The sequence below is a fragment of the Erpetoichthys calabaricus genome, chromosome 1 (genome assembly GCF_900747795.2).
Source record: "Erpetoichthys calabaricus chromosome 1, fErpCal1.3, whole genome shotgun sequence".
NCBI classification, from domain to species: Eukaryota; Metazoa; Chordata; class Cladistia; order Polypteriformes; family Polypteridae; genus Erpetoichthys; species Erpetoichthys calabaricus.
The window spans coordinates 209,199,310-209,224,752 of NC_041394.2; the positions used below are offsets into that span (position 1 = coordinate 209,199,310).

Here is a 25,443-nt window from a genome sequence, read left to right on the forward strand (position 1 = left end):
ACATTAAGATGAGTTAGATTTACTTTTCATAAAGTAACCGAGCGAACAAAAAGCCAAACATACAGCTATATACTGTATTGAGAACTAAATGTGGATATATTTAACATACACTGCACCGTGTCACATGGACACATACCATTCACACAGTGATTCTGATCAAAAGTGTACATTTATGGAGTAACCACATGAAAATTGACAATCCCTTAAATCCTAAAGACATCCTGATGAACTAAAGTGGGAGTTTCACAGTGTATGTTTTGTAACACAAAAAAAAAACCAAACAGAAGTATGACGCATAAAAAGTACACTTTAATGTTGTGCTGCTGTTCCATATACAACATGGTTCTTACCTGCTAAAGCCCATTCTCCAGAACTATGGGAATGACCGCTGTAATATATTATATAAGTATCATGGCGAGGACCATCCACTGTCCTTAGTTCTAGAAAAGACTTCAGTTTATTCTGAATTGTGTCAAAAGACAAGCCACTAGTAGAATAGTCACAACCATATGTCTCTATCATATGATATGAAAAAAACCTCTGGATAGCACTCAACATGCCTGTTGACCGCAGGTTTAACTCCTGAACATGTTCAGGTGGAAGCAGTGTTGGCTGGCCATCTGGGCTAAAACAAAGACAGAAATAAATGAGAGTCGCACTATCACTTCATTTACAGTTAATTTAACAGGCTCAAATGCAAAAAATATATACTTATAACTATAAACTACATTTTAACCGCAGCTACAACACATTCGCTGTTCTCAGAACAAAATGAGTAAGTAACATTAGATATTTATTAAAATGTAGGACAAACAAAAATGTGTCTAGATAGACCTTCATTTTAGGCCTGTACCATGTCTTCAAATTCAGGCTATAGAAACCTTACACTAAAAATTACAAAGAAGAGTAAGTTAAATAAAAGAGAACAAGAAAAAGTTACAGTATTTGAGGGTTCCTAAAGAGTGCCTCTTTGTCTTGCATGATTTGGCTCAAAAACTAATCAGCACATCATCATCTCATAACAGGCTTAAGTTTCAAGTTTGGTATTTTTTCGTCCAGCCATTTTAGGTCTAGACTGTCCTCAAGAAACCGTGACACACAGACACACACCCATCACCGAGATATCAATGTTTTCGGCATCACGGTACCCTAAAACATCAAGATCCATCAAAAACCGGAGATCAAAATTTTTGACAAATCTAAAGCTTTCATTCCTCCCCCATAGATGACAGGTTATGGTGGGGGAGGGCACAAAGCAAAAATCAATAATATATGACATAATTCTATCTTCACACTTATCTTAGAGCAGTCTGTGTGTATATGGACTGCGAGAAAGTGTCAGACACTGTAGATGGTTAACACAAATATAACTAAATTATTGCATCAAATGATCACCAATATGCAACAATCTTTTCAGAGAGAAAAATAAAAAAAATATATAAAAGAAAAGATTTTTATGTGACACAATTTTATTTAAAAATGTCACTTAATCTTTTCTTTATATTATAATTTTTAGCCACCCTAATGCCACACAGTCCTCGGCATGTTACAAAAACCTTGACTTGGGTGGGAAGGTAATTTGACAGAAATGACATTAGCACATACCGATGCTGCTTAAATGTGTTGTTGAAGTAATTTGACAAAACTTCAATATCAATTAATCAAACTGATTTGATTTTTTTTTTAATTCGTCTACATTGGTCCTGAACCTTCAATTGTTTGATCAAAGTCCAACAAGCTAACCACATGACCAACACAGCTAATTTTTCATATACAGTAATCCCTCCTCCATCGCGGGGGTTGCGTTCCAGAGCCACCCGCGAAATAAGAAAATCCGCGAAGTAGAAACCATATGTGTATATGGTTATTTTTATATATTTTAAGCCCTTATAAACTCTCCCACACTATTATAAACATTTCACGCACAGTTATACAGCATAAACCCTTTGTATTCTCTTAGATATTAGGTAAGATTCATTGAAATTATGTATGTAAAGACAGTTTACATACAGTAAAACCTAAATATTATTTTAAAGATATCGAGCGTCTCCGATATCAATACGTTACAGCCATTACAACAGACAGGCCACCAGCAATAAATACGTACAATACAAGAAAAATTGTATACAGTAAAATGTGTGTACAGCGACACTAAACTATGTACATGTAATAAGTACTGTACGTAAATAATTAATTATGGTTACTCACCAACAATGACATGACGACTTGTCCGATAACGATGAGTTTAATTTTACTGCACTACAAAGGATAGCGTTACAGCTCTTCTAAAGGAGCCTCTTCAGGCGACTGTTTAGTACCGCCGTTGTTCTTCTTCCAGCACTCTTCAATCCAAATCCCTAAAGCAGATTCCATCCATACTACTACCTTATCACATCCACTTGCAACTCGTTTTGCGCCCTGATTAAAGGACACTGCGGCCGTAGATCTTATATGCTTTTCCTCCTTTTTAAATAAAAAGAATCGTGGACTCATTGATGCTGTAATTGTGTCCTGCAGCGGTGTAGCTGTTCCCTTCCTTCAACATATCCAAAACTTTTACCTTTTCTGCAATCCTGAAGCATTAGCAGTAACGTGCATTAATTCTGAATGAGTGAGAGTAGACTTCCTGGTCAGCACTCCGTTGCTGAGCCAATCAGCAGCACACAGGAACTTAACCGCGTGCTCTGATTGGGTAGCTTCTCAGCCGTCCGCCAATAGCGTCCCTTGTTTGAATTCAAATGCGTCCCTTGTTTGAATTCAAATGGGCAAATCAACTGAGGAAGCACACGTACTGTAGACCGCAGACATCCGCGAAGCAGTGAAAAATCCGCGATATATATTCACATATGCTTACATTTAAAATCCGCGATGGAGTGAAGCCGCGAAAGACGAAGTGCAATATAGTGAGGGATCACTGTATATGTGTATTCACTAAAAGTATAATATAAGGAAATTTAAATTTGATGTAATTAATGTACAGATACTGGGTCAAAACTTATGAAATTGGTTCGGTAAAAGTGGGTAAAAATTGATTGCAAAATTTGACACAGAAAAACAGAGGGGGAAAGTGTAATAATAATAATAATAATAATAATAATAATAATAAAAAGGACATTTGTTTGTTGGGTTCTACTACACTTAATCCAGTCCCAGCTTTACATGCACAACCCCTTCTTGAGGCAGGAAGGCTGGATTTGCAAAACTGGATATCCATGCATGTTTAATGCTTCTAAATGCAATGCAAAACAACAGAAACAGCTAACGAGCCTAAGTCAATCACATTCCTGTTCATGCTGAGTTGTCTCCTGGCACATCTTGCTTCTTCTAGGTTATGTAATTCTCTGTAGATCCAAAGTGGAACAATACAATAGATCTTTTAGTGGACACAAGATTTATGCATAGATTATATTTTCCAGTGTAACCTTTACTAACCTTTTTCAGCCAATAAAAGCATATGCTCCTATTGAATATACACGTTTATGCTGCAAACCTTAATTTTTCAATGGTTTGCCCCAAGTGTACTGTAAGCAGCCAGTCTTTTCTCATCTTCCAAAAAGCTACACTACATGCAGAATTTGTAGTGATTAAATTGTTAGTGAAATACCATAAAAGTGAAAAACAAAAAAGGATGAGAACTTTTGATTTCATATCAAGATTCTCCATGAATAAGCCCAGGATAAAATCCTATGTTTTATCAAATGCACTCTGGTTGAAGGCAACATGTTAAATGAAAAGTACTGTCTCTTTACCATTACCACCCGGCATTATCAGCACATCTATTATCATATGGATGATGCACTTAAAGTCATCATCACTTCCTGAAAATGTTAATAACAATAATGGTGTTATACCTTTTTACTTTTTCTAATGACTATAGTGTGCAAAAGAGGGGAAAATGTATATTATTATTATTATTATGGATGAAATGTATGTATATTTGTGTACTTTTACATTGTCACTATTTATTTGCTTTTATGAGAAAGTATAACATTAACGTGCTTATTTAAGGTTGGCTCAAGCTTATGGCAGCAGGTCCACTAAAGTGTAGATGGTGAAGCAGTTGTGTCTGATTTTTGCCTTTACATGCGGATCCTACATAAATCATGACTCTATTTGTAAAGAAAAATAATTTTGACTTGTTTGGATAGTAAGAACAGTTTAATATTTTTCATATTTCTCTTAATTTTAAAAACTTTTGTAAATATTTTGTTTTTCTCAGTATTTAGTAACATGCACTATCAAGCAAATGTACTGAGTCCATTTTTCAGGTGTAGCTGCAATATAAATGATATTTACATGTTCTTTCAGTAATGCATTTTTATTATAAAGTAATATGCTGGGAGGCACAGTCACATAGTGGATAGTACTACTGCCTTACTGATACAGTATCATAACTCAAATGTTGCATCTTGATGTGCTTGAAAGTTTGTGAACCATTTAGAATTTTCTATATTTCTGCATAAATATGACCTAAAACATCATCAGATTTTCACTCAAGTCCTAAAAGTAGATAAAGAGAAACCAGTTAAACAAATGAGACAAAAATATTATACTTGGTCATTTATTTATTGAGGAAAATGATCGAATATTACATATTTCTGAGTGGCAAAAGTACAGTATGTGAACCTCTAGGATTAGCAGTTAGTTTGAAGGTGAAATTAGAGTCAGGTGTTTTCAATCAATGGGATGCCAATCAGGTGTGAGTGGGCACCCTGTGTTCTTTAAAGAACAGGGATCTATCAAAGATTGTTCTTCACAACACATGTTTGTGAAAGTGTATCATGGCACGAACAAAGGAGATTTCTGAGGACCTCAGAAAAAGAGTTGTTGATGCTCATCAGGCTGGAAAAGGTTACAAAACCACCTCTAAAGAGTTTGGACTCCACCAATCCACAGTCAGACAGATTGTGTAGAAATGGAGGAAATTCTAGACCATTGTTACCCTCCCCAGGAGTGGCTGACCAACAAAGATCACTCCAAGAGCAAGGCGTGTAATAGTCGGCGAGCTCACAAAGGACCCCAGGGTAACTTCTAAGCAACTGAAGGCCTCTCTCACATTGGCTAATGTTCATATTCATGAGTCCACCATCAGGAGAACACTGAACAACAATGGTGTGCATGGCAGGGTTGCAAGGAGAAAGCCACTGCTCTCCAAAAAAAACATTGCTGCTTATCTGCAGTTTTCTAAAGATCACGTGGACAAAACAGAAGGCTATTGGAAGCATGTTTTGTGGACGGATGAGACCAAAATAGAACTTTTTGGTTTAAATGAAAAGTGTTATGTTTGGAGAAAGGAAAACACTGCATTCCAGCATAAGAACCTTATCCCATCTGTGAAACATGGTGGTGGTAGTATCATGGTTTGGGCCTGTTTTGCTGCATCTGGGCCAGGACGGCTTGTCTTCATTGATGGAACAATGAATTCTGAATTATATCAGAGAATTCTAAAGGAAAATGTCAGGACATCTGTCCATGAACTGAATCTCAAGAGAAGGTGGGTCATGCAGCAAGACAATGACGCTAAGCACACAAGTCGTTCTACCAAAGAATGGTTAAAAAAGAATAAAGTTAATGTTTTGGAATGGCCAAGTCAAAGTCCTGACCTTAATCCAATTGAAATGTTGTGGAAGGACCTGAAGCAAGCAGTTAATGTGAAGAAACCCACCAAAACCCCAGAGTTGAAGCTGTTCTGTACAGAGGAATGGGCTAAAATTCCTCCAAGCCGGTGTGCAGGACTGATCAACAGTTACCGGAAACGTTTAGTTGCAGTTATTGCTGCAAAGGGGGTTCACACCAGATACTGAAAGCAAAGGTTCACATACTTTTGCCACTCACAAATATGTAATATTCTATCATTTTCCTTAATAAATAAATGACCAAGTATAATATTATTGTCTCTTTTGTTTAACTGGCTTCTCTTTATCTACTTTTAGGACTTGAGTGAAAATCTGATGATGTTTTAGGTCATATTTATCCAGAAATATAGAAAATTCTAAAGGGTTCACAAACTTTCAAGCACAACTGTAGTTATGGTCTGTGCATAGTCTGCACAATCTTCTCTTAGTACTCAGAATGTACTCTCACATCCCAGAAATCTGAATATTATGTTATTTGTTAATTCTAAATTATCACCATGTAGGTTTGTATGTGATTAGGCCCTGCAATGGCCTGGTCCCCTTTTCAAGGTTGTTCCTAATGCTCTTGGGATAGCTTCTGGCCCTGTAAACCAGAATTAAATAGATTTGAGAATATTATGTAGCGTATGTGACTCCATCTATAACTCACTATTTGCATAGAGGGTTACAGGATTGATGGCATTACACACACAAGACAAAAATCAATACTGAAAAGGAATACAGTAATCCCTCGCTACTTCACGGTTCACTTTTCGCGGATTCACGACTTCGCGGATTTTATATGTAAGCATATCTAAATACATAACGCGGATTTTTCGCTGCTTCGCGGGTTTCTGCGGACAATGGGTTTTTTCACTTGCTTCCTCAGTTGGTTTGCCCAGTTGATTTCATACAAGAGATGCTATTGGCGGATGGCTGAGAAGCTACCCAATCAGAGCACGCAGTTAAGTTCCTGTGTGCTGCTGATTGGCTCAGCGTCGGAGTGTTGCATTAACCAGGAAGTCTCATCTCACTCATTCATCATTAACGTGCTAATGCTTCAGGGGCCGTGTCCAAGCACCAACAGAAGATGCAAATGATTGCAGAAAAGGTAAAAGTTTTGGATATGCTGAAGGAAGGGAACAGCTACACCGCTGCAGGACATCGATTCTTTTTATTTAAAAAGGAGGAAAAGCATATAAGATCTACGGCCGCAGTGTCCTTTAACCAGGGTGCAAAACGAGTTGCAAGTGGACGTGATAAGGCAGTAGTCTGGATGGAATCTGCTTTAGGAATCTTTGCAACAAGGTCGACGACATCATGACCGCCTACAAGCTGCTACGTGTACTTCGCTATACAGTAAGTGTAAACTTATCTACCGATTTCATATTGCTTAGCAGTTGTCCCTGTTTTTAATAGAGTAAATGGTGGGCTGTAAACAATACAGGGAGGGTTTAAAAACATCCAAATACATGTTAAATAATTAAATAAATATAGTGTCCCTACTTCGCGGAAATTCAGTTATCGCGGTCGGCCTTGGAACCTATCTCCCGTGATAAGTGAGGGATTACTGTAGCAGCTCACAAGCACATTTTACATAACAGGAAAGTTTAATATTACTAGTTCACAAGCATGTCTTACAATATGAGATTAAACTAGGGAACACATACACATGGACAAGGAATGTGCAAACTCTGCACAGACAGTAAGCAGGCCAGGAATTACTATCAGTTATTTGCAACTTTGAGCCAGTAACAGTAAACACAGCACCACTGTGATTTCCAATATCACATAATCAGAAACACCATAAAATGTGAAATTCAGATATAATGAAACAGTATAAAAAAAGTAACTAGGAATTAAAAGTATTTTCTGTACCTTCCTACCATGTTTACAGAATGTGTGCTAATATGTATATTTTGGCAATAACACAATGAATACCTGCAGTAGTTGGTAGGAATTACAATAGCATATCCCACACAGGTGCCTCCCAAACAGTTTCCAAGTTCATGAAAAAGACCATGTGCTAAGGACTCTAGAGGCAGCACTATCAGTAAGGCACTTATGAAGATTCCACTCCTTGTCTGAAATAGTAAAGATATATTTTGGATTAGCCATATCAACAGAATATAACTCAGTCAAACAAGTAAGATTAACATAGCAAATATAAGAGTTGAGTCTACTTCAAAGTTAATCCACAGAAAACAATTTAGCTCCCACCCACAAATAAAAAGGGGAGCAAACTGAATAGAGAGATTCATCCATTATATATTATTTATATTATATAAATATATATATATATATATATAGTCATATGAAAAGGTTTGGGAAGCCCTCTCAACCTGCATAATAATTTACTCTACTTTCAACAAAAAAGATAACAGTGGTATGTCTTTCATTTACTAGGAACATCTGAGTACTGGGGTGTTTTCAGAACAAAGATTTTTAGTGAAGCAGTATTTAGCTGTATGAAATTAAATCAAATGTGAAAAACTGGCTGTGTAAAAATTTGGGTCCCCTTGTAATTTTGCTGATTTGAATGCATGTAACTGCTCAATACTAATTACTTGCAACAACAAATTGGTTGGATTAGCTTGTTAAGCCTTGAACTTCATAGACAGGTATGTCCAATCATGAGAAAAGGTATTTAAGGTGGTCAATTGCAAGTTGTGCTTCCCTTTGACTCTCTTCTGAAGAGTGACAGCATGGGATCCTCAAAGCAACTCTCAAAAGATCTGAAAACAAAGATTGTTCAGTATCATGGTTTAGGGGAAGGCTACAAAAAAGCTATCTCAGAGGTTTAAATGGTCAGTTTCAACTGTAAGGAATGGATTCAGGGAATGGAAGGCCACAGGCACAGTTGCTGTTAAATCTAGGTCTGGCAAGCCAAGAAAAATACAGGAGCGGCATATGCACAGGATTGTGAGAATGGTTACAGACAATCCACAGATCACGTCCAAAGACCTGCAAGAACATCTTGCTGCAGATGGTGTATCTGTACATTGTTCTACAATTCAGCACAATTTGCACAAAGAACATCTGTATGGCAGGGTGATGAGAAAGAAGCCCTTTCTGCACTCATGCCACAAACACATTCGCTTGTTATATGGAAATGCTCATTTGGACAAGCTAAATTCATTTTGGAACAAAGTGCTTTGGACTGATGAGACAAAAATTGAGTTATTTGGTCATAACAAAAAGCACTTTGCATGGCGGAAGAAGAACACTGCATTCCAAGAAAAACACCTGCTACCTACTGTCAAAATTGGTGGAGTTTCCATCATGCTGTGGGGCTGTGTGGCTAGTTCAGGGACTAGGGCACTTGTTAAAGTCAAGGATCGGCTGAATTCAACCCAATATCAACAAATTCTTCAGGATAATGTTCAAGCCTCAGTCACAAAGTTGAAGTTACGCAGGGGTTGGATATTCCAACAAGACAATGACCCAAACACAGTTTGAAATCTACAAAGGCATTCATGCAGAGTGAGAAGTACAATGTTCTGGAATGGCCGTCACAGTCCCCTAACTTGAATATCATCGAAAATCTATGGGATGATTTGAAGCAGGCTGTCCATGCTCGGCTGCCATCACGTTTAACTGAACTGGAAAGATTATGTATGGAAGAATGGTCAAAAATACCTCCATCCAGAATCCAAACACTCATCAAGGGCTATAGGAGGTGTCTAGAGGCTGTTATATTTGCAAAAGGAGACTCAACTAAGTATTGATGTAATGTTTCTGTTGGGGTGCCCAAATTTATGCACCTGTCTAATTTTGTTATGATGCATATTGCCTATTTTCTGTTAATCCAATAAACTTAATGTCACTGCTGAAATACTACTGTTTCCATAAGGCATGTCATATATTAAAAGGAAGTTTCTACTTTGAAAGTTCAACCAATGATAAACAAAAATCCAAAGAATTAAATACATTTTTTCATATGACTGTATATATATATATATATATATATATATATAATGTGAAAAAATGGAGGGTTAAATAGAGGGCCAGTGTGCTTATTTCAAAATTCTATTAATTATATTACATTAATGTGTTCTTGCAACATTTTGAATAGGTTTGGAACAGAAAACCTGTTTTCTCTGATTTCAGATAATGAAATACATTGCTTTCCCACCTAGTTATTGAAAGTGAATTGGTATTCTTCCAGTTGAGCTAAATAAGTCTGTGCACTAGTAGTGTGGTATAGAATATTACAACAAATTTCTCATATTGCACTTTAATCCCATCTGGCAATACTACAAATACTGCTATTTATGTGTTAGGAGTGATTTTAAGTCCAAGAGATAGGCAATAAATTTTGCTGAAATTTATTTATGTATAGGCTATTCCCAAAAAATACGGTCTAATGATGCAGGTGCCTGATGACAACACTCAGAAATGACATCTTGCTCCAAGTACATTTAGACAATTTTTAATTAGATAAATTTAGTAAATGAAAAATATTTAGTTGAATCATAGCATGCTTGGCACACTGAGCTCCATTTCTTTTTGTAAAATTCAATTGAGAAATCCTTTGCTCCTTGTCCCATATGTGCATTTAAAAGGTAAATTTCTGGAAATATTTTAGTATATTCTTGAGATGTTATCTGGGCAGACTATCCAACATCACCTCAGGGACAGATATGGATAAAAAGTGAAGAACATTAGGTAGGTTGCTTTTAACAAAGTTTCTAATTTTTACAGAAGAAAAAGGGTGTAGCTGGAAGACAAAATATAGAGCATAATTTCAAATATGTTATCGAATGTCAAAAATTCTGAGCATTTTTCCTTTGGATGAATACGGGATGAGTTAGGGGAAGTTGAAAAATATGATTATGACACATAGAAGCATCAGGCAAGAGATTCTCTAATGTCCTATACTGGTTCCATATCTTTAGTAAGTGGTAGATAACTGTGATACTGGTAAATTAACAATTCTTTTGTAATACAATCTAAGACAGTGCAGATTCAAGGATTTCTGCCAGTTTCCACTATTTTTTTGATGTCTGCAGGGCAGTTGTAAAACACAGTTACACAGTGCGAAGCTCCCATTTTCATGCATGGGTTATTCTGAGTTGCTGATAGATGATGCACTCTCTATATTATCTTTCTAAACACAGTAAAAACATCTAGATCTGTAAATAATGGTTTATAAGGGCTGAGAGACAACATTTTTTAGACTAACAAAAAAATGACACAGAAGCAAAATGAGAAATGAAGGCAACAAAATTCAACAGGGCAATGTCACAATTAAAAAAAAAAATGTGTAAGATAATGTTCAAAAGAGATTTGAAAAAACTGAGAATTAGCCATGCCCTGATAAACTTTCAGAACACAGTAATAATCATGGACATTCTTATATAGATTCAATAACACATTTTATTGTTAGAATTATTACTGTTTTGCAGTCACAAAATCAAGACAACAAAAGAGTTACAATTGTCTACAGCTTTTTTTTATTTGATACACAGGCTTTCTTCAAACCAATCAAACAATTTTACTTATAAACTCATTGCATCTTTGCGTTAACATAGCTTTCTAAATTGGGTGAAGGAGGTTGCTAATATTGATTTAATTTCACATAGAACATAAATGTAAGGAAGTAGTACTGACTGCATTCATGTTTGTACAATGTCTATTGCAGAATGGAGCTTAACAAGCAAACTAATATGAACATACATCATACAATCTGGTTCTTGAATCACAAAAGTTAATTCCAGTTATGATTAAAGAAGATTTTAAATGCCTTGTCATGCCATATAAATGCATAAATGGCTTAGCCCACTATATCAAAGAAACTATTAATACCTGTACTCAAGAGTGTATAGTACCTTGCAATTTCAAGATGCAAGCCTACTTAAAACTCCAAGAAGGAGCAAAACAACAGTAGAAGAAACAGAATTTAGCTAAGAAATCTCTTAAATTCTCTTTGATCCTACTCTTACAGACTAAACTTCATTTTTGGCTAAACCCATATGTAATTTTTAATTGCCACACTTGCACTTTGGGATCTCCCTTCTATGGCTTAAAAAAAGAGCTTTAATTTGTGTCATCCCAAGTTGTTATTGCAAGAAGATTTTTGAGCATTATTACTCTTCTGCAGTGAAGCAAATTATTTTCTCATGAATTGCTACTATTCACAGATTGCAGTAAAGTTTAGCCTTGTTCCACTGCACAAATTTGATGGGTTAATATTACGCAATTGGATTATCATGATTCAGTTTTCAAAATTAACCTGTGTGGTGGCATTCTGCCTGATTCCAAAGAATTTAGAAATCGTATGGGATAAAATACAGCTTGCTCACTACATATGACAGTAGCAATTGATTTGCATGCTGTGGCAGAGCCAGAAAACTTATCCTAGATCTGGATATTGATATTAATAATACTTTGATTTTCTGGTGCCAGAATTGCACGTTCAGACAGCCATCAATGTTTTTTAAAGATGTTAAGAACGTATGGGAAAACTTTGTTCACAATTTCCTGAACCGAGGGGCACTACCTTGCAAAAATCTGATGGAGAAGAAATTAGATTAGATGAAGGATCAGTAGGAAATTTGCCAGCACCAAGGAACACTTTCGATGCATTGTAAACACAGGAGCAAAACAGGAGGTAGGGGGATGAGACTAAAGCAGACAAGTAAAAAAAAAACAACACATTTTTAACATTTTTTGGGGGGATGGGAAGGGGAAAAACACATAATGAAAGAACCATTTAAATAAGATAGTGGTCACATTAATTAAAAAAAAAAGTAATGACCCCGGATACAATATCTACATTTTTCATGTGGAAAATCTTAGTCTGCCATATTGGAAACAAAATCTTGAACTTCAAATAAACAATTTCAGATTCATAATCTGTGACTCAGAAAAACATCCGGCTATCAATTTTGTTTGAAATTAGTTAATAAAGAAACATTACCTACATTTTTCATGTGTCAACGTGTATGATATCAAGGTGTGGGGGGATGGGGTTGGGATGTCCAGGTTTCATGGTAGCATATCTTGTCTCTATGATCCTAGAGAGTAACTATTAAATTTTCAGTCCAGATTGGTCAAATAGTTTAGTATTGTATAGGGAACATACAGACAGGCATACGGATATTTTATTTTATACATATTTAATTGTATTTACCTTTTTATATTTATGGATATAACACCAAGAGAAATTCCTAGCAGCTATGTTGCCTAGCAATAACAGTTCAAATTGAGTTGAAGTTCTGCAGGGTGGATAATTTTTCAGTCTGCTGTAAAATTTAGTTTTTAAAAGCAATCAATCCAGGTTGACAGTTTATTAAACAGCTGAGCATTACATTTACCAAATTAATTTTCTGCTTTTAATTAATGTTGCCGTCTTTCCATTACCAACATATACAAATTCAACTTAATAAAAATGGTAATCCCTTTCTACCTTGAAGGTACAAACATGTAGAACAAGGCATAGCATACTTGTGTACTGATTTGCCAAATAAAGTATTAAAAGAAAGATAAACAAAGAAAACTTAAACTTTATAAATGTATATAATATAAAGTGTATTTCACAACTGTGGTGATTGTTACGGTTTTTCCAGTGCAGGGTCTCTAGGAAATGGAAATCAAAAAACACAAGGAAGCCAAGCATGCTAATGTGGATCCTACTGCAAAACTCATAAGTACAGGAGCTTGAGAATACAGTAAATACAGCTGTAAGATAGAATTTCACTATGCAAATATGTTTAATAATGTGAATTAAAAAATCTCATTTGGAGACAAAACTAGACTGGGTGGGGCATGAAAAGCAGTCCTTACATCACTGAGTACAACACTAAAATAACTTTCACGACACAAGTGTTGTAATAATCATCTTGCTAATTTATGAAGACTTCCTTTCATACATTTTACAATATTTCAAACAGCCTCCAGGTTATGGACAGGAAACTAAAGCCTCCACCTTCTTTAGAATAAACCTCTTCAAAGTAGCCCAATTCTTTGTTCCTATATTTACAATTAAACAAACTCTTTCAAACGCTAAAAGTATAATTTCACCCCTGCTGTCATACTCATTTGTGGGTGTGGTGCCTAGTTAGATAGATGGATAGATAGATAGATAGAATACTTTATTAATTCCCAAGGGGAAATTTCACATGCTCCAGCAGCAGCATACTGATAAAAACAACATTAATTAAAGAGTGATAAAAACACAGTGCAAGTTAAAAAGTGCAATGTGGAGAGTGCGAGGCAGGTATAACAGTCAATATATATATTGTATAATGCTACCGCGGCTCGCATGACAGATCCTAGTTAGCACTGAACTTGTACAAAATGATTGATTCAATCACAAACGACAGTATTCTGCATCTTCGGTGTTACTTATTGACTTTTCTTACTTCTGCCTTCTGACAAAAGTGTGTTTTCCCATGGCATTACGGTACCGGAAACGTCATCTGCTAGTATAGCCAAAAGCCTTGACAAGTTAATGAACCGCAGCGTCACAACTGAAGTGCTAGACTGCAGCAGGGGTGGCCTTAGGCATGTGCAAACTGTGCACTTGCACAGTGCCGCCAAATCCCAGGGGCCGCCACGCCCATATATATTGAATATAAAACAGAAAGAGAAAATAACGACACAGCTGACGGCAATGTGGCCGAAAAACATTCTGTTTCTTGTTAATTAGTACGCTGAATTTACAAATGTCGCTAGAGTCGGAGCAGTAAGCTATATGTAGTATTATAATGCTTTGCTGTAATGAGAATATCATGGGCCGCCACTTGGTTTTCAAGTTACGGACACGCGTATATAGAACCGTGTCATGAGCACGAGGCGGCTATGCAGTGTTCGCAACGGATGTGGCCATCCGCCGTGCATAAGATACCGTATTGACATTGCCATGCGAAGGGGCCACCGATTCTTTCTCTGCCCAGGGCTGCCACGAGCCTAGAGCCGCCCCTGCTAAGGCTACACTACTGACTGGGTTGCTGAGACTGGCCACTGGGCAGAACTGACCATCACGAGTAGTAATAGCCCGCATATTTTCATGTTTTTTTGCTCTAGTTTCATGTAATTTTGTGCTAGTATTGTAACGAACAGTTAGTGCAGACTACAGCTGAAGATCTGAAGTGGACGCGAGAAGTTGGTGAGCTGTTTATTAACATTTTTGTGATTTTGAGTTTGTAAAATTATTGTAGGTCAGGTGGCTTTTTGCATATCGGCTTATTTTACAATATAAACTTTGAAGTAAACTTAGTAAATTAAAATTTGATTTTTGGAGGATTTGTTTTCCAACTTGAATTACTGAGCAATGAATTCAGTGAGCATTTTCGTGATTTCAGTTCACACAAACAGGGCATTGCGCTGTTCTCTTACAACGTTGAGAATGCGCCTGAGAATATCCAAATGGAATTAATTGAAGTGCAGTCAGATTTTATTCTGAAGGCAAAATACAACGAAGTTGGTGTTCCAGGCTTGTATGCTTACCTGCCACCCTCGTATATGCAGATCCGTAAGTTGGCATCGCGAGTACTGTCTATTTTCGAAAGCACTTACCTTTGTGAGCAATTGTTTTTGTTAATGAAAGCTACCAACACCCCACATCGCTCAAGACTTACCGTCGAGCACCTTTCATCCCTCATAAAAGTTGCAGCTGCACAAGATTTCAAGCCTGATATTGACGAACTGGTTACTAACAAGAGATGCCAAGTGTCGGGACAAAAGAAATAAATCTCACACTGTGAGGCTCCTATATAAGCAATGAATATAATATAATGAATATCAATCATCAAGACACTATATAAAAGCGGTTGGGATTGTCCTTCCATCCCGTGAGTGCAAAGCGTAGCGGTATTCCTCTTATCACAGACTTACTACTTGTGGCTTGCGGTACGAAGCGACGCGATGTGAGCAGAGTTCTGGTGCTCCCATCGTTCCCCTGCTTTTGTGCGCGATGCGCTGGAAAAATAGACAAAATTATGTCTCTGGAAATAATTAATGTTGATGGAGTACAAATGCCTCACCGCGTAGTAAATATCAAGGGAGATGGTGCTTGCTTATTCTCATCTATAGCTTATTTAGTGCATGAAACTCCGTCTTCAGCGGTACAGATTCGGGCTGACATTGTACGACATGTTCGGGCTGACATTGTACGACATGTTTTAAGTAATTGGTCAAGGTTTCAGCCATTTACAATAATGCCGTCAGGAATCTCTTATACAAATGAGCTTCAGTATCTCACTGAAATGTCAAAGTCTCAAACTTATGGTACCATTTCTGAGCTAATGGCAGCGGGAGAGTTGTTCCCCCTATGAGTTTCAAGTATATTATTATGGAGTCCTACACTCCAAGTTTGGACAGGCACTCGAGGGGATAAAAAAACTTAGGTTTTCAGGAGATGTTATGAATGGGCACTTTGATGTTCTCATTCCCTACACTTACATGCCTGATGTACACATGGAGCGCACACAAATTGAGGATAAAAGTCGGTCGCCTTAAAAGGAGGGTGAGCCTAATAATATAATAAGGACCTAGCTAAGAGGTTAAGACTCTAATTCTACACTGTTGTATGGAGACTGCATGGAAATAAACTGCTTTTCTTTAAACTTTAAGTGTTACATTTTTTAAAGTTTTCAGTATTAGAAAGAAAGCTACAGTAACTTTGTATAATAGTATAATAGTATTTGTTACAGTACGGCCCGCTGACGCACATATGGCAGTCGAAGCGGCCCACCAATGGTAGTAAGTTTGACATGCCTGGAGTTAGAGTATATTAATAATTTCCCCTGTGAAGCTGCAATCAGTTCAAAGCAATAAGGTGGGGGTGTCCTTATCAATTCCCAATCATGCCGCACTTCACACCACATCACTCTTCATAGCTACCTCCCTACTTTGCTGAGCTATGCGCCACAACGAAGTAATAATTTCCTTGTGAAGTTGCAATCAGATTAAAGCAAAGAGGTGGGGGTGTCCCATGTGAACTACCATTCACACAATACTTTGTGCTGCATCACTCTTCTTTGAAAGTCATATATTTTGAATAAATGTTACAGTTTCTGTTGTGAGGTGAGAACACAACACACAAAAGTGGCCTGAGACCACAAATGGCCTAGGGTCTATATCGTACAAGAACTCATTGGTTCTTTAAAAAAAAGCTCCCGCGGTGGGAAAACACCTCATGTAACAGCAGGTAGTGGGAGGAAAACTAATTAAAGACCTGAAATGTGTTTAATCTTGCATGTTATTCCTTGACTGGCATACTGACATGCAGAGTTGGCATCATGCCAACTATTAATTTGGGCTCTATTGACCCTACAAACCATCCAGTGCTAACCATGGCACAAACTGCCTCAGTTTATTGTGTTATAATTTTAAACATATTGAGTATGTTTTCTTCACTTTTTTTTTCCCCAAAAAAACACTCAAATGCATTTTATGTAAATTGATTTCTGAAAACCCTTTTGAGTAAGGGCATCAATTAAATAAATAAATGATGAGGAATCACTTGCTGAACAGTATGATACATTTAGCACATTCAATAGTTTAATTTGTAAATTGTTTAAAGATTGACAATGACCTAGATTATATAAAACAGGACAGGAACTTTGTCTTCTGGACCCTGGAAGAGTAGAGAAGCAGGGCTTGGAAGAGAAAAAAAATGATTAACTACAGAATTAATGTCATTTTGATTTTGCCCGGGTTTCATAAATGAATATTTGAATTAGAAGACGACAGAAGTAGCATGAAGTGTGTTCTTCTTTGCATTCTTACTTGATTATAATAATCTTTGTGCACAGAGAATCTTAAAATTCATCTTTGTGAAACTGCATGCTTTCAAATGGAATTTATTAGTCACCTGAAAGCTAGATCTTTTTCAAAGTCATTTGTCTCTTGCAGGTACTTTACGAGCAAAAAAAAAGTATTTTTTTTAACCTCCCTATGATGAATTAATATGGACCATTTCTCTTTACTGACATCTAAAAAATAACCAACACATTTTGCACATCGGTAATTGATGAATGCACTAAAAATGAAAAAGTTAAAATAAGAACATATTGGAATGTACTGCACATGCATTTAAACATATTTAAACTGATATGAACACCTGTATAGGATTTATTGATGAATTTAATAGCCCTAATGGTAAGTTACCACAACAGAGTCACAGACTTTCTAGAAAGAGTTGAATTAGCTTCAGTGTGTAGTGAATATGCATCTTGGGACAGCCATGTACAACACTACCAACACAGGATACCTGGAAGGGATTACGTCTCTCCTCTAACCAAGATAAAGTTGTGATCTCCCCAGTGGGACCAAGAAAGTGTGGCTAGAGACAGAATGGAGATCCACCATGAACAGGATACTTTCCTAATAACAGTTTACGGGGGCATTTAAAGTTTTCTCCATAACAGCTACTTACTGACAGGGACATGAGAATCACACCATTTAATAAAGGGAGCTTTTTCAGTAGGAGTACTGACTTAATATGACACCTGCCCACCCCCACAATGACTATCTTGTCATTGGAAAGATGGCGGAAGCAGTGTTCTCTTGTCCACAAACTCAAACACTGAAGCTTTCTCTTGTGCTTAGATTTTACTTTCCCTACAGTACATAGTGAGTGGAAACAATGGATGTTCTTGAAAAGCATAAGGAATACACTTCAATATAGTTGGCTTATATTTCATAGATTATGCTCAAAGTATTTTTGAGATACAGCATCATAAGCCTGGAGACCAAACAGAATGACTTTTTGTTTCAAAAAAGACTGGATAACTGTCTAGGCCTGCAGCTTTCCTGCTTTGCAGTGTGCCTGTAGCGTACTGAATTTCTGAGAGTCTCAAAGATTTATCAAGCTCCTCTTCACTGAGAGTATCAAGCAGTTGTATTTGTATTTTATTTAAAAAAATCTGCTCCATTTGGTGATCTTGCATTTTTCTGATCAGTTAAAAAATTACAGTCGCCAGCTCTGATGTCTTTCTAGTCTGCAGTTTATTTTAAATATACATGATAAATTGTCCTCCTAAAACTGCCTTAGGTGTTTCCCAGGCTGTTCTTGCAAAGAAAATATGAATTTGTGTGGAGATTAATTTTATAAAGCCCTCATTATCTACCAATAATGAATTAAGCTGCCAGTTTTCACTTGGTCTTGTGTGGCATAGTTAACTACAAAATAAGAGAAGCAAGGTCAGAGATTACAACAGTTTTTTCCTGCAAGATTTAAAAGAGGGTTGTAAGTTATTATCAATAAAATACAGTTAGGTCCATAAATATTTGGACAGACACAACTTTTTTCTAGTTTTGGTTCTGTACATTACCACAATGAATTTTAAATGAAACAACTCAGATGCAGTTGAAGTGTAGACTTTCAGTTTTAATTCAGTGGGGTGAACAAAACGATTGCATAAAAATGTGAGGCAACTAAAGCATTTTTTTAACACAATCCCTTCATTGCAGGGGCTCAAAAGTAATTGGACAATGGACTCAAAGGCTATTTCATGGGCAGGTGTGGGCAAGTCCATCGTTATGTCATTATCAATTAAGCAGATAAAAGGCCTGGAGTTGATTTGAGGTGTGGTGCTTCCATGTGGAAGATTTTGCTGTGAACAGACAACATGCGGTCAAAGGAGCTCTCCATCCAGGTGAAAGAAGCCATCCTTAAGCTGTGAAAACAGAAAAAACCCATCCAAGAAATTGCTACAATATTACGAGTGGCAAAATCTACAGTTTGGTACATCCTGAGAAAGAAAGCAAACACTGGTGAACTCAGCAACGCAAAAGGAGGGGCCTCATGCATAAAGCCGTGCGTAGAACTCACACTATAACATGGCGTAAGCACAAAAGCAGGAATGTGCGTACGCACAGAAAAATCCAGATGCAGGAATCTGTACGTACGCAAACTTCCACATTCTTCCGCTACATAAATTCTGATCAGCGTGAAAAGTAACACACGTGCACGCGCCTTCTGTCCCGCCCCAACTCCTCCCAGAATTACGTCTCTTTTAATATGCAAATCAATATAAACAGCCCTTAAGCTTAGCTTTCTGTGAAAAGACAATGGGAAAAGCATGGAGGAAAATATAAGAATTTCAGCGAATACCAAATGGAGGCAAAGGAAAAACATACTATTTGTTGGTTTAAACCGTGGTATAATCAACAAAATGAAGTTGATCAAGTGACAGAGTGTCGGAAAACTCGAAAGCTCAAGTTCACAAAGTTGCACAGTGCCCGAAATAAAAAAGAAATCACATATCAAAGTCGCCGTGATAAGGCAAGTCATAGCCCACCGTCTGAGTGTCATATGAAAGCTTATTAGGATACAGACAAAAAAAATAGGCACACAGTGGGAAAAAAGCATGAAATGTCAACTTTAATCTCGAAATTTCCACTTTAATCACGTAGTTTCTTTTGCCATTAAAGTAGAACATCATAAACTTCATCTTAAAATCTTTTAATTTACTAGTTTCTCAAATCCCATTGTAACTAAAGTAGCACATTAAATGCTTTGTTCTGTAGTTGATCTTCTATGGGCTCCGTGTGTGAATCACTACCTGCTTCTTAAACAGGCTTTCTCTTTCTCCGAAAGGACACATAATCCATTACATTCGTGATATTACAGCTCTCTGAATAATTAAAATACTGAGATGTATACGTGATATCTTTTTCATGATGATAGGAGTTAAAGCATGTTATTAAACATGGGAACATGGTGGCGCAGTGCTTGTTCATGTCTCACGCAAGAGGCTTGCTGCGCCATGTGCGACCTTCGATTGAAATAATTTATTGCAGCAGTACTGTCTCTTTCAAACGTACTAACCTTCAATTCCTGTCCTTACTTTTCTTTCTCCAAATACCCAATTGCCACACAATCAGCTCTGTAATAGACGTGAAGCCATCTGTAGGCTTAGAACCCCGATTCTTCAAAACTTTTAAGGAACATTGAAATATCTTCGTAGTACGTGTTTAATTATTCTATCCATCTATCCTTCCAGTGTCGCGTCAGCACAAGCACGAATACAACGCAATGTAGGAACAATCCATGAACTAGCTAGTGCTGTGGCACCGTGTCCTCACATATTTTATTATTAACAATACAGATTATTTAAATGAAGTTAAAGTTTTATCTGTATAATATAATCAACTTATTTTGCTGCATTTCATCTTAAAAATGATATCGTCATCATATGTAAATACGCGCTTTATAAAATGGCACAGGTTGTGCAATATTATAACTGTATCCCAAGTTTACAGTGAGGTGATTGTACTTAGTGATTGTAGTCCAAACAGTTCTACAAGGAGCACTTGATGGACTGATTTAGTGCGTTTATAGTTCCTGGGATGAAACTTTTTCTAAACCGCGAAGTCCGTACAGGGAAGTCTCTGAAACGTTTTGCCGTGGCTGAGTCAGCGTCCGCTTCATGCTGTATACCGATAATTCTCTTTCCGATCAGCTGCTGCTGTGATTCCCCACTCAGATACAGTGATATAAATACTCAAGAGTGGTGCAGTGAGAGTAATATGGAAAAAGATGATCTGCTGTGGCAACCCTTAACGGGAGCAGCTGAAAGAAGAAGAAGATGCGTTGAGAGTAACAACGCTAAAGCAGTTATGGTATTTGGAATACTATGGCTATTCCCTGGACCATTATATTGCTGCAGGTTAATTACAATCAGATGCATTACACTAATAAACCATATGCAGTTAGTTTCAGTGTATTTATAAAGCCGCATCAGGAATGTGGGTCTAAGAAAGAAAGGTTGACCACACAGGAACAGTAGCACTGCTTTGACGCTGGGTGCCGCCAGTCTGCAAAACCGAGCGGAGAAATTGCGTACGCCAGTGCATGAGGTACCGTGGAAATGTGCGTGGCTTTACGCCAAGTTTAGGTTTTATATATCGCGATTTGAGCGTGGAAATGTTCGTACGCAACATTTCTGTGCATACGCACTGTTTCTACATGAGGCCCCTGGATGTCCACAGAAGACAACAGTGGTGGATGATCGCAGAATCATTTCCATGGTGAAGAGAAACCCCTTCACAACAGCCAACCAAGTGAACAACACTCTCCAGGGGGTAGGCGAATTGATATCCAAGTCTACCATACAGAGAAGACTGCATGAAAGTAAACACAGAGGGTGCACTGCAAGGTGCAAGCCACTCATAAGCCTCAAGAATAGAAAGGCTAGATTGGACTTTGCTAAAGAACATCTGAAAAAGCCAGCACAGTTCTGGAAAAACATTCTTTGGACAGATGAAACCAAGATCAACCTATACCAGAATGATGGCAAGAAAAAAGTATGGAGAAGGCGTGGAACAGCTCATTATCCAAGGCATACCACATCATCTGTAAAACACGGTGGAGGCAGTTTGATGGCTTGGGTGTGCATGGCTGCCAGTGGCACTGCGACACTAGTGTTTATTGATGATGTGACACAGGACAGAAGCAGCTGAATGAATTCTGAGGTGTTCAGAGACATACTGTCAGCTCAAATCCAGCTAAATGCAGTCAAATTAATTGGGCGGCGTTTCATGATACAGATGGACAATGACCCAAAACATATAGCCAAAGCAACCCAGGAGTTTATTAAAGCAAAGAAGTGGAAAATTCTTGAATGGCCAAGTCAGTCACCTGATCTTAACCCAATTGAGCATGCATTTCACTTGTTGAAGACTAAACTTCAGACAGAAAGGCCGACAAACAAACAGCAACTGAAAGCCGCTGCAGTAAAGGCCTGGCAGAGCATTATAAAGGAGGAAACCCAGCATCTGGTGATGTCCATGAGTTCAAGACTTAAGGCTGTCATTGCCAGGAAAGGGTTTTCAACCAAGTATTAGAAATGAACATTTTATTTCCAGTTATTTAATTTGTCCAATTACTTTTGAGCCCCTGAAATGAAGGGATTGTGTTAAAAAATGCTTTAGTTGCCTCACATTTTTATGCAATCGTTTTGTTCACCCCACTGAATTAAAGCTGAAAGTCTGCACTTCAACTGCATCTGAGTTGTTTCATTTAAAAATCATTGTGGTAATGTACAGAACCAAAATTAGAAAAAAGTTGTCTCTGTCCAAATATTTATGGACCTAACTGTATATTCAATTATTGAGTAACCATGTTGTATAGACAAAAGAAAAGTGTATTCTCTCAAGTCTGAGTATAGAAATCTCTAGAATTAATTTAGATTTGTATAGACTCCACACCACTATAACATATAATAGTCACCCACTGTTAATAAATCTAGAAGCTCGAAACCCTGATTTTCAATGCCAGCCTCACTGCTAGCATGGACTGATAGATACATTTGCAAACATGATACTGGCATGCAGTTTTCTGACTGTTCTACACGTAATATGACTGCATGACCAAAATGAAACAGGATAAGTAAGCCTTATACAGAAATTTCTTTAAACAAGGACTTTTATTTTCTTTGTAACGTCAGTTTTTTCTCTATTGTGTGAACTGTTTTGATTTGAATTTTACTAAAACCTTTAAAAAAAGAAGATATTTAGATTGTGGAATTATTTGAAAATATGTTACCCTATTGCCTGTCCTAAAATTTCAGAACTTTGGTCATTTTGAACCAACACAGCTATAGTGAGTGTAGACTTTTGGAATTCCAAGATGGGAGCCCACCTGCTATGGATCTGAAGTTACTAAATGTAGATGCGTGCTAATCCAACCCCCATGCTCTTCAATCTGATGTTAGTAAATAAAGCCACTTTAAAATCCATAAAGGTCGGCAAGGAATTTCTCAAACTAAAAACAGTCCCAAAAAAGTCAAAATGGTTGAAAACCACTGCTCCACAGACACGTCACTCCAGAGAGCTATAGTTGTAGCAGAGGGAAGAACCTGGATGGTATGCTCTTCAAGCGAAAGAGTTTAGTTTGGGGGAAAAAAAAGAAAAAGGAGAAAACTGACCTGTAGTAGTAGCGGTAGTAGTAGAAGGCATGCCTAAGTCATAGGGAAGTAGCAGTGAGGGTTATAAAATAGAAAATGTTACAAGGAAAGCGGCAGAGTTTAAAGAAAGTTGCCTTTAAGTGATGTGAAAGGTCTGTGGAGACTGCAGAGAGGAAAAAGGGCTGCAAATGAAAAATGAATTGCAAAAAATAAATAAATAAATGTACAGGCCAGTCAGTACCTTTCCTCATTGACAATAAAGCAAAATACATATTTATAAACATACACACACATATATAAACACATACACACACACACACTATGCATAGGTTTTTGTTTTCCTAAGAAGGATACAAATGTGTCAGGAGAAGGATGACCATAAATCCCCAGTCTTGTGCATAAAAAAGCAAACAAACAATCTTTACAAAGAAAGGATTTATTTTCAAAAATGGTAAACAATACCAGGAAAAGCTGAAGGAAGCAATAATAGGCAAAAAGAGTTACCTAAAAGGCAATCCAAGTGCAAACAAGTCTAAATCCACAATCTGTAAGCACAATAAATCCAGAAAACCAGAAATATCAACAAACACTCCAATACGCATAACAATCCTTCACAAGTCTTCTATACCTGAACTTTCTCTGCTCTGGCTTAAATAGCCAGACAGGTTGCTCAGGAGTGGTGACCTCAGGGATGTGGTCCTGCTTCTTGGGGCTTAACCCACAAAGCACAAGGAAAATAAGAAAACTTAAAGAGACAATAGATAATTACAAACCTAAAAGAAATTACATAAATGTATGAAAAATAGTAAATCAAAAATGATAAAAAATAACAATAATTCACATAAACCCCAGTTCCACATTTATCTGGAATTGAAAACAACCCCTCATTAAAAAGGTATCACTACAGAAACTTTCAGTTTCATTACTGAGTTACAAATGTTTGTATAATAAAATGTCCATTAAAAATATCCAGAAGTGTGGTTAGGCATGGAAAGGTAACATTGTTCACACTCCTTTCTGTATGCTTTACTGTATGCTTCAGTCAATATTAACTTCCATCAATTTACCAGCAATTCAGTGGTTCGTTTCTTATTAAACATGTGGATCCAATGCAGGAAACATTTAGCAGGCAGAAAAGCTCTTATCAGCTGCCCCTATACATGATAATCAATTATTTCTGCCAATTTTGATTTACACAATACTCAACACTGTCATTAGATATTAGGACAATTAAACATTTCCATACTGATAATGTATTTAGGGCCTTTGACAAATGTAATCTTCCAATGACAAACTATTTCTTCTATATACTAATTAGAAAAGTAAAAAGGTTGTCACAATACTGAAATTCCTATCTTCAATATAATACTTTGAAAAGTATCAATACTCAATCCTATTTTTGATACCACGGGTGGGGGATAGGTGGGAAAGTGAGGGGTGCACACAAAATTGATTTTTTTTTATTTGTAAGAGAAACAAAAACTAACTAAAGATAACTAACTTCCTCTTGAGAAAATGCACATGCTCAAAAGCCTCTGAGACTGTCACACATTCAAAAGTTAATTAAATGATGCAGTCTTCTGTAAACATTAACAGTAGTTTAAAATTTTGATATTAATAAAAGAAACAATCACATTAAGGCACAATTGTTTCTTATCTCTTTGTGCTCATCTATGTATGCTCAATGGTCATATTTTCTCCTTTTAACATATACTGTACTCTGTTGACAAAGTGAATGCACATGGGCTTCCTCTGCTTTTTGATCCTAGAGTCTTCATTTTACTTTAAAAGTGTATTATATATTATTTTAATTTTAGCAGAGTGCTCTTTCTTTGAAAGCTGACTGTAAACATTTTGAAAGGGTGACATAAAATACCACTTTTTAGAAAGTACTCAGTTTTTATCTTCAACAAGATTGGTTCAATACATTAAATTCTTTAATGTGATCTTATCAACAAATAAATACA

General features: G+C 36.9%; 1 protein-coding gene across 3 annotated transcripts in view; it reads right to left on the minus strand.

The window, feature by feature from the left end:
* tmem168b (transmembrane protein 168b) overlaps positions 1-25,443 on the minus strand; it is a 119,645-nt gene that overhangs the window by 7,867 nt on the left and 86,335 nt on the right. For all 3 annotated transcript variants that reach the window (XM_051928715.1, XM_051928714.1, XM_028811191.2), the window contains exons 3-4: positions 7,557-7,699; positions 351-625 (exon numbers count right to left, since the gene is read on the minus strand). In XM_051928715.1, coding sequence (XP_051784675.1) covers positions 351-625; positions 7,557-7,699 — 418 coding nt within the window. The remainder of the gene's footprint in view (positions 1-350; positions 626-7,556; positions 7,700-25,443) is intronic.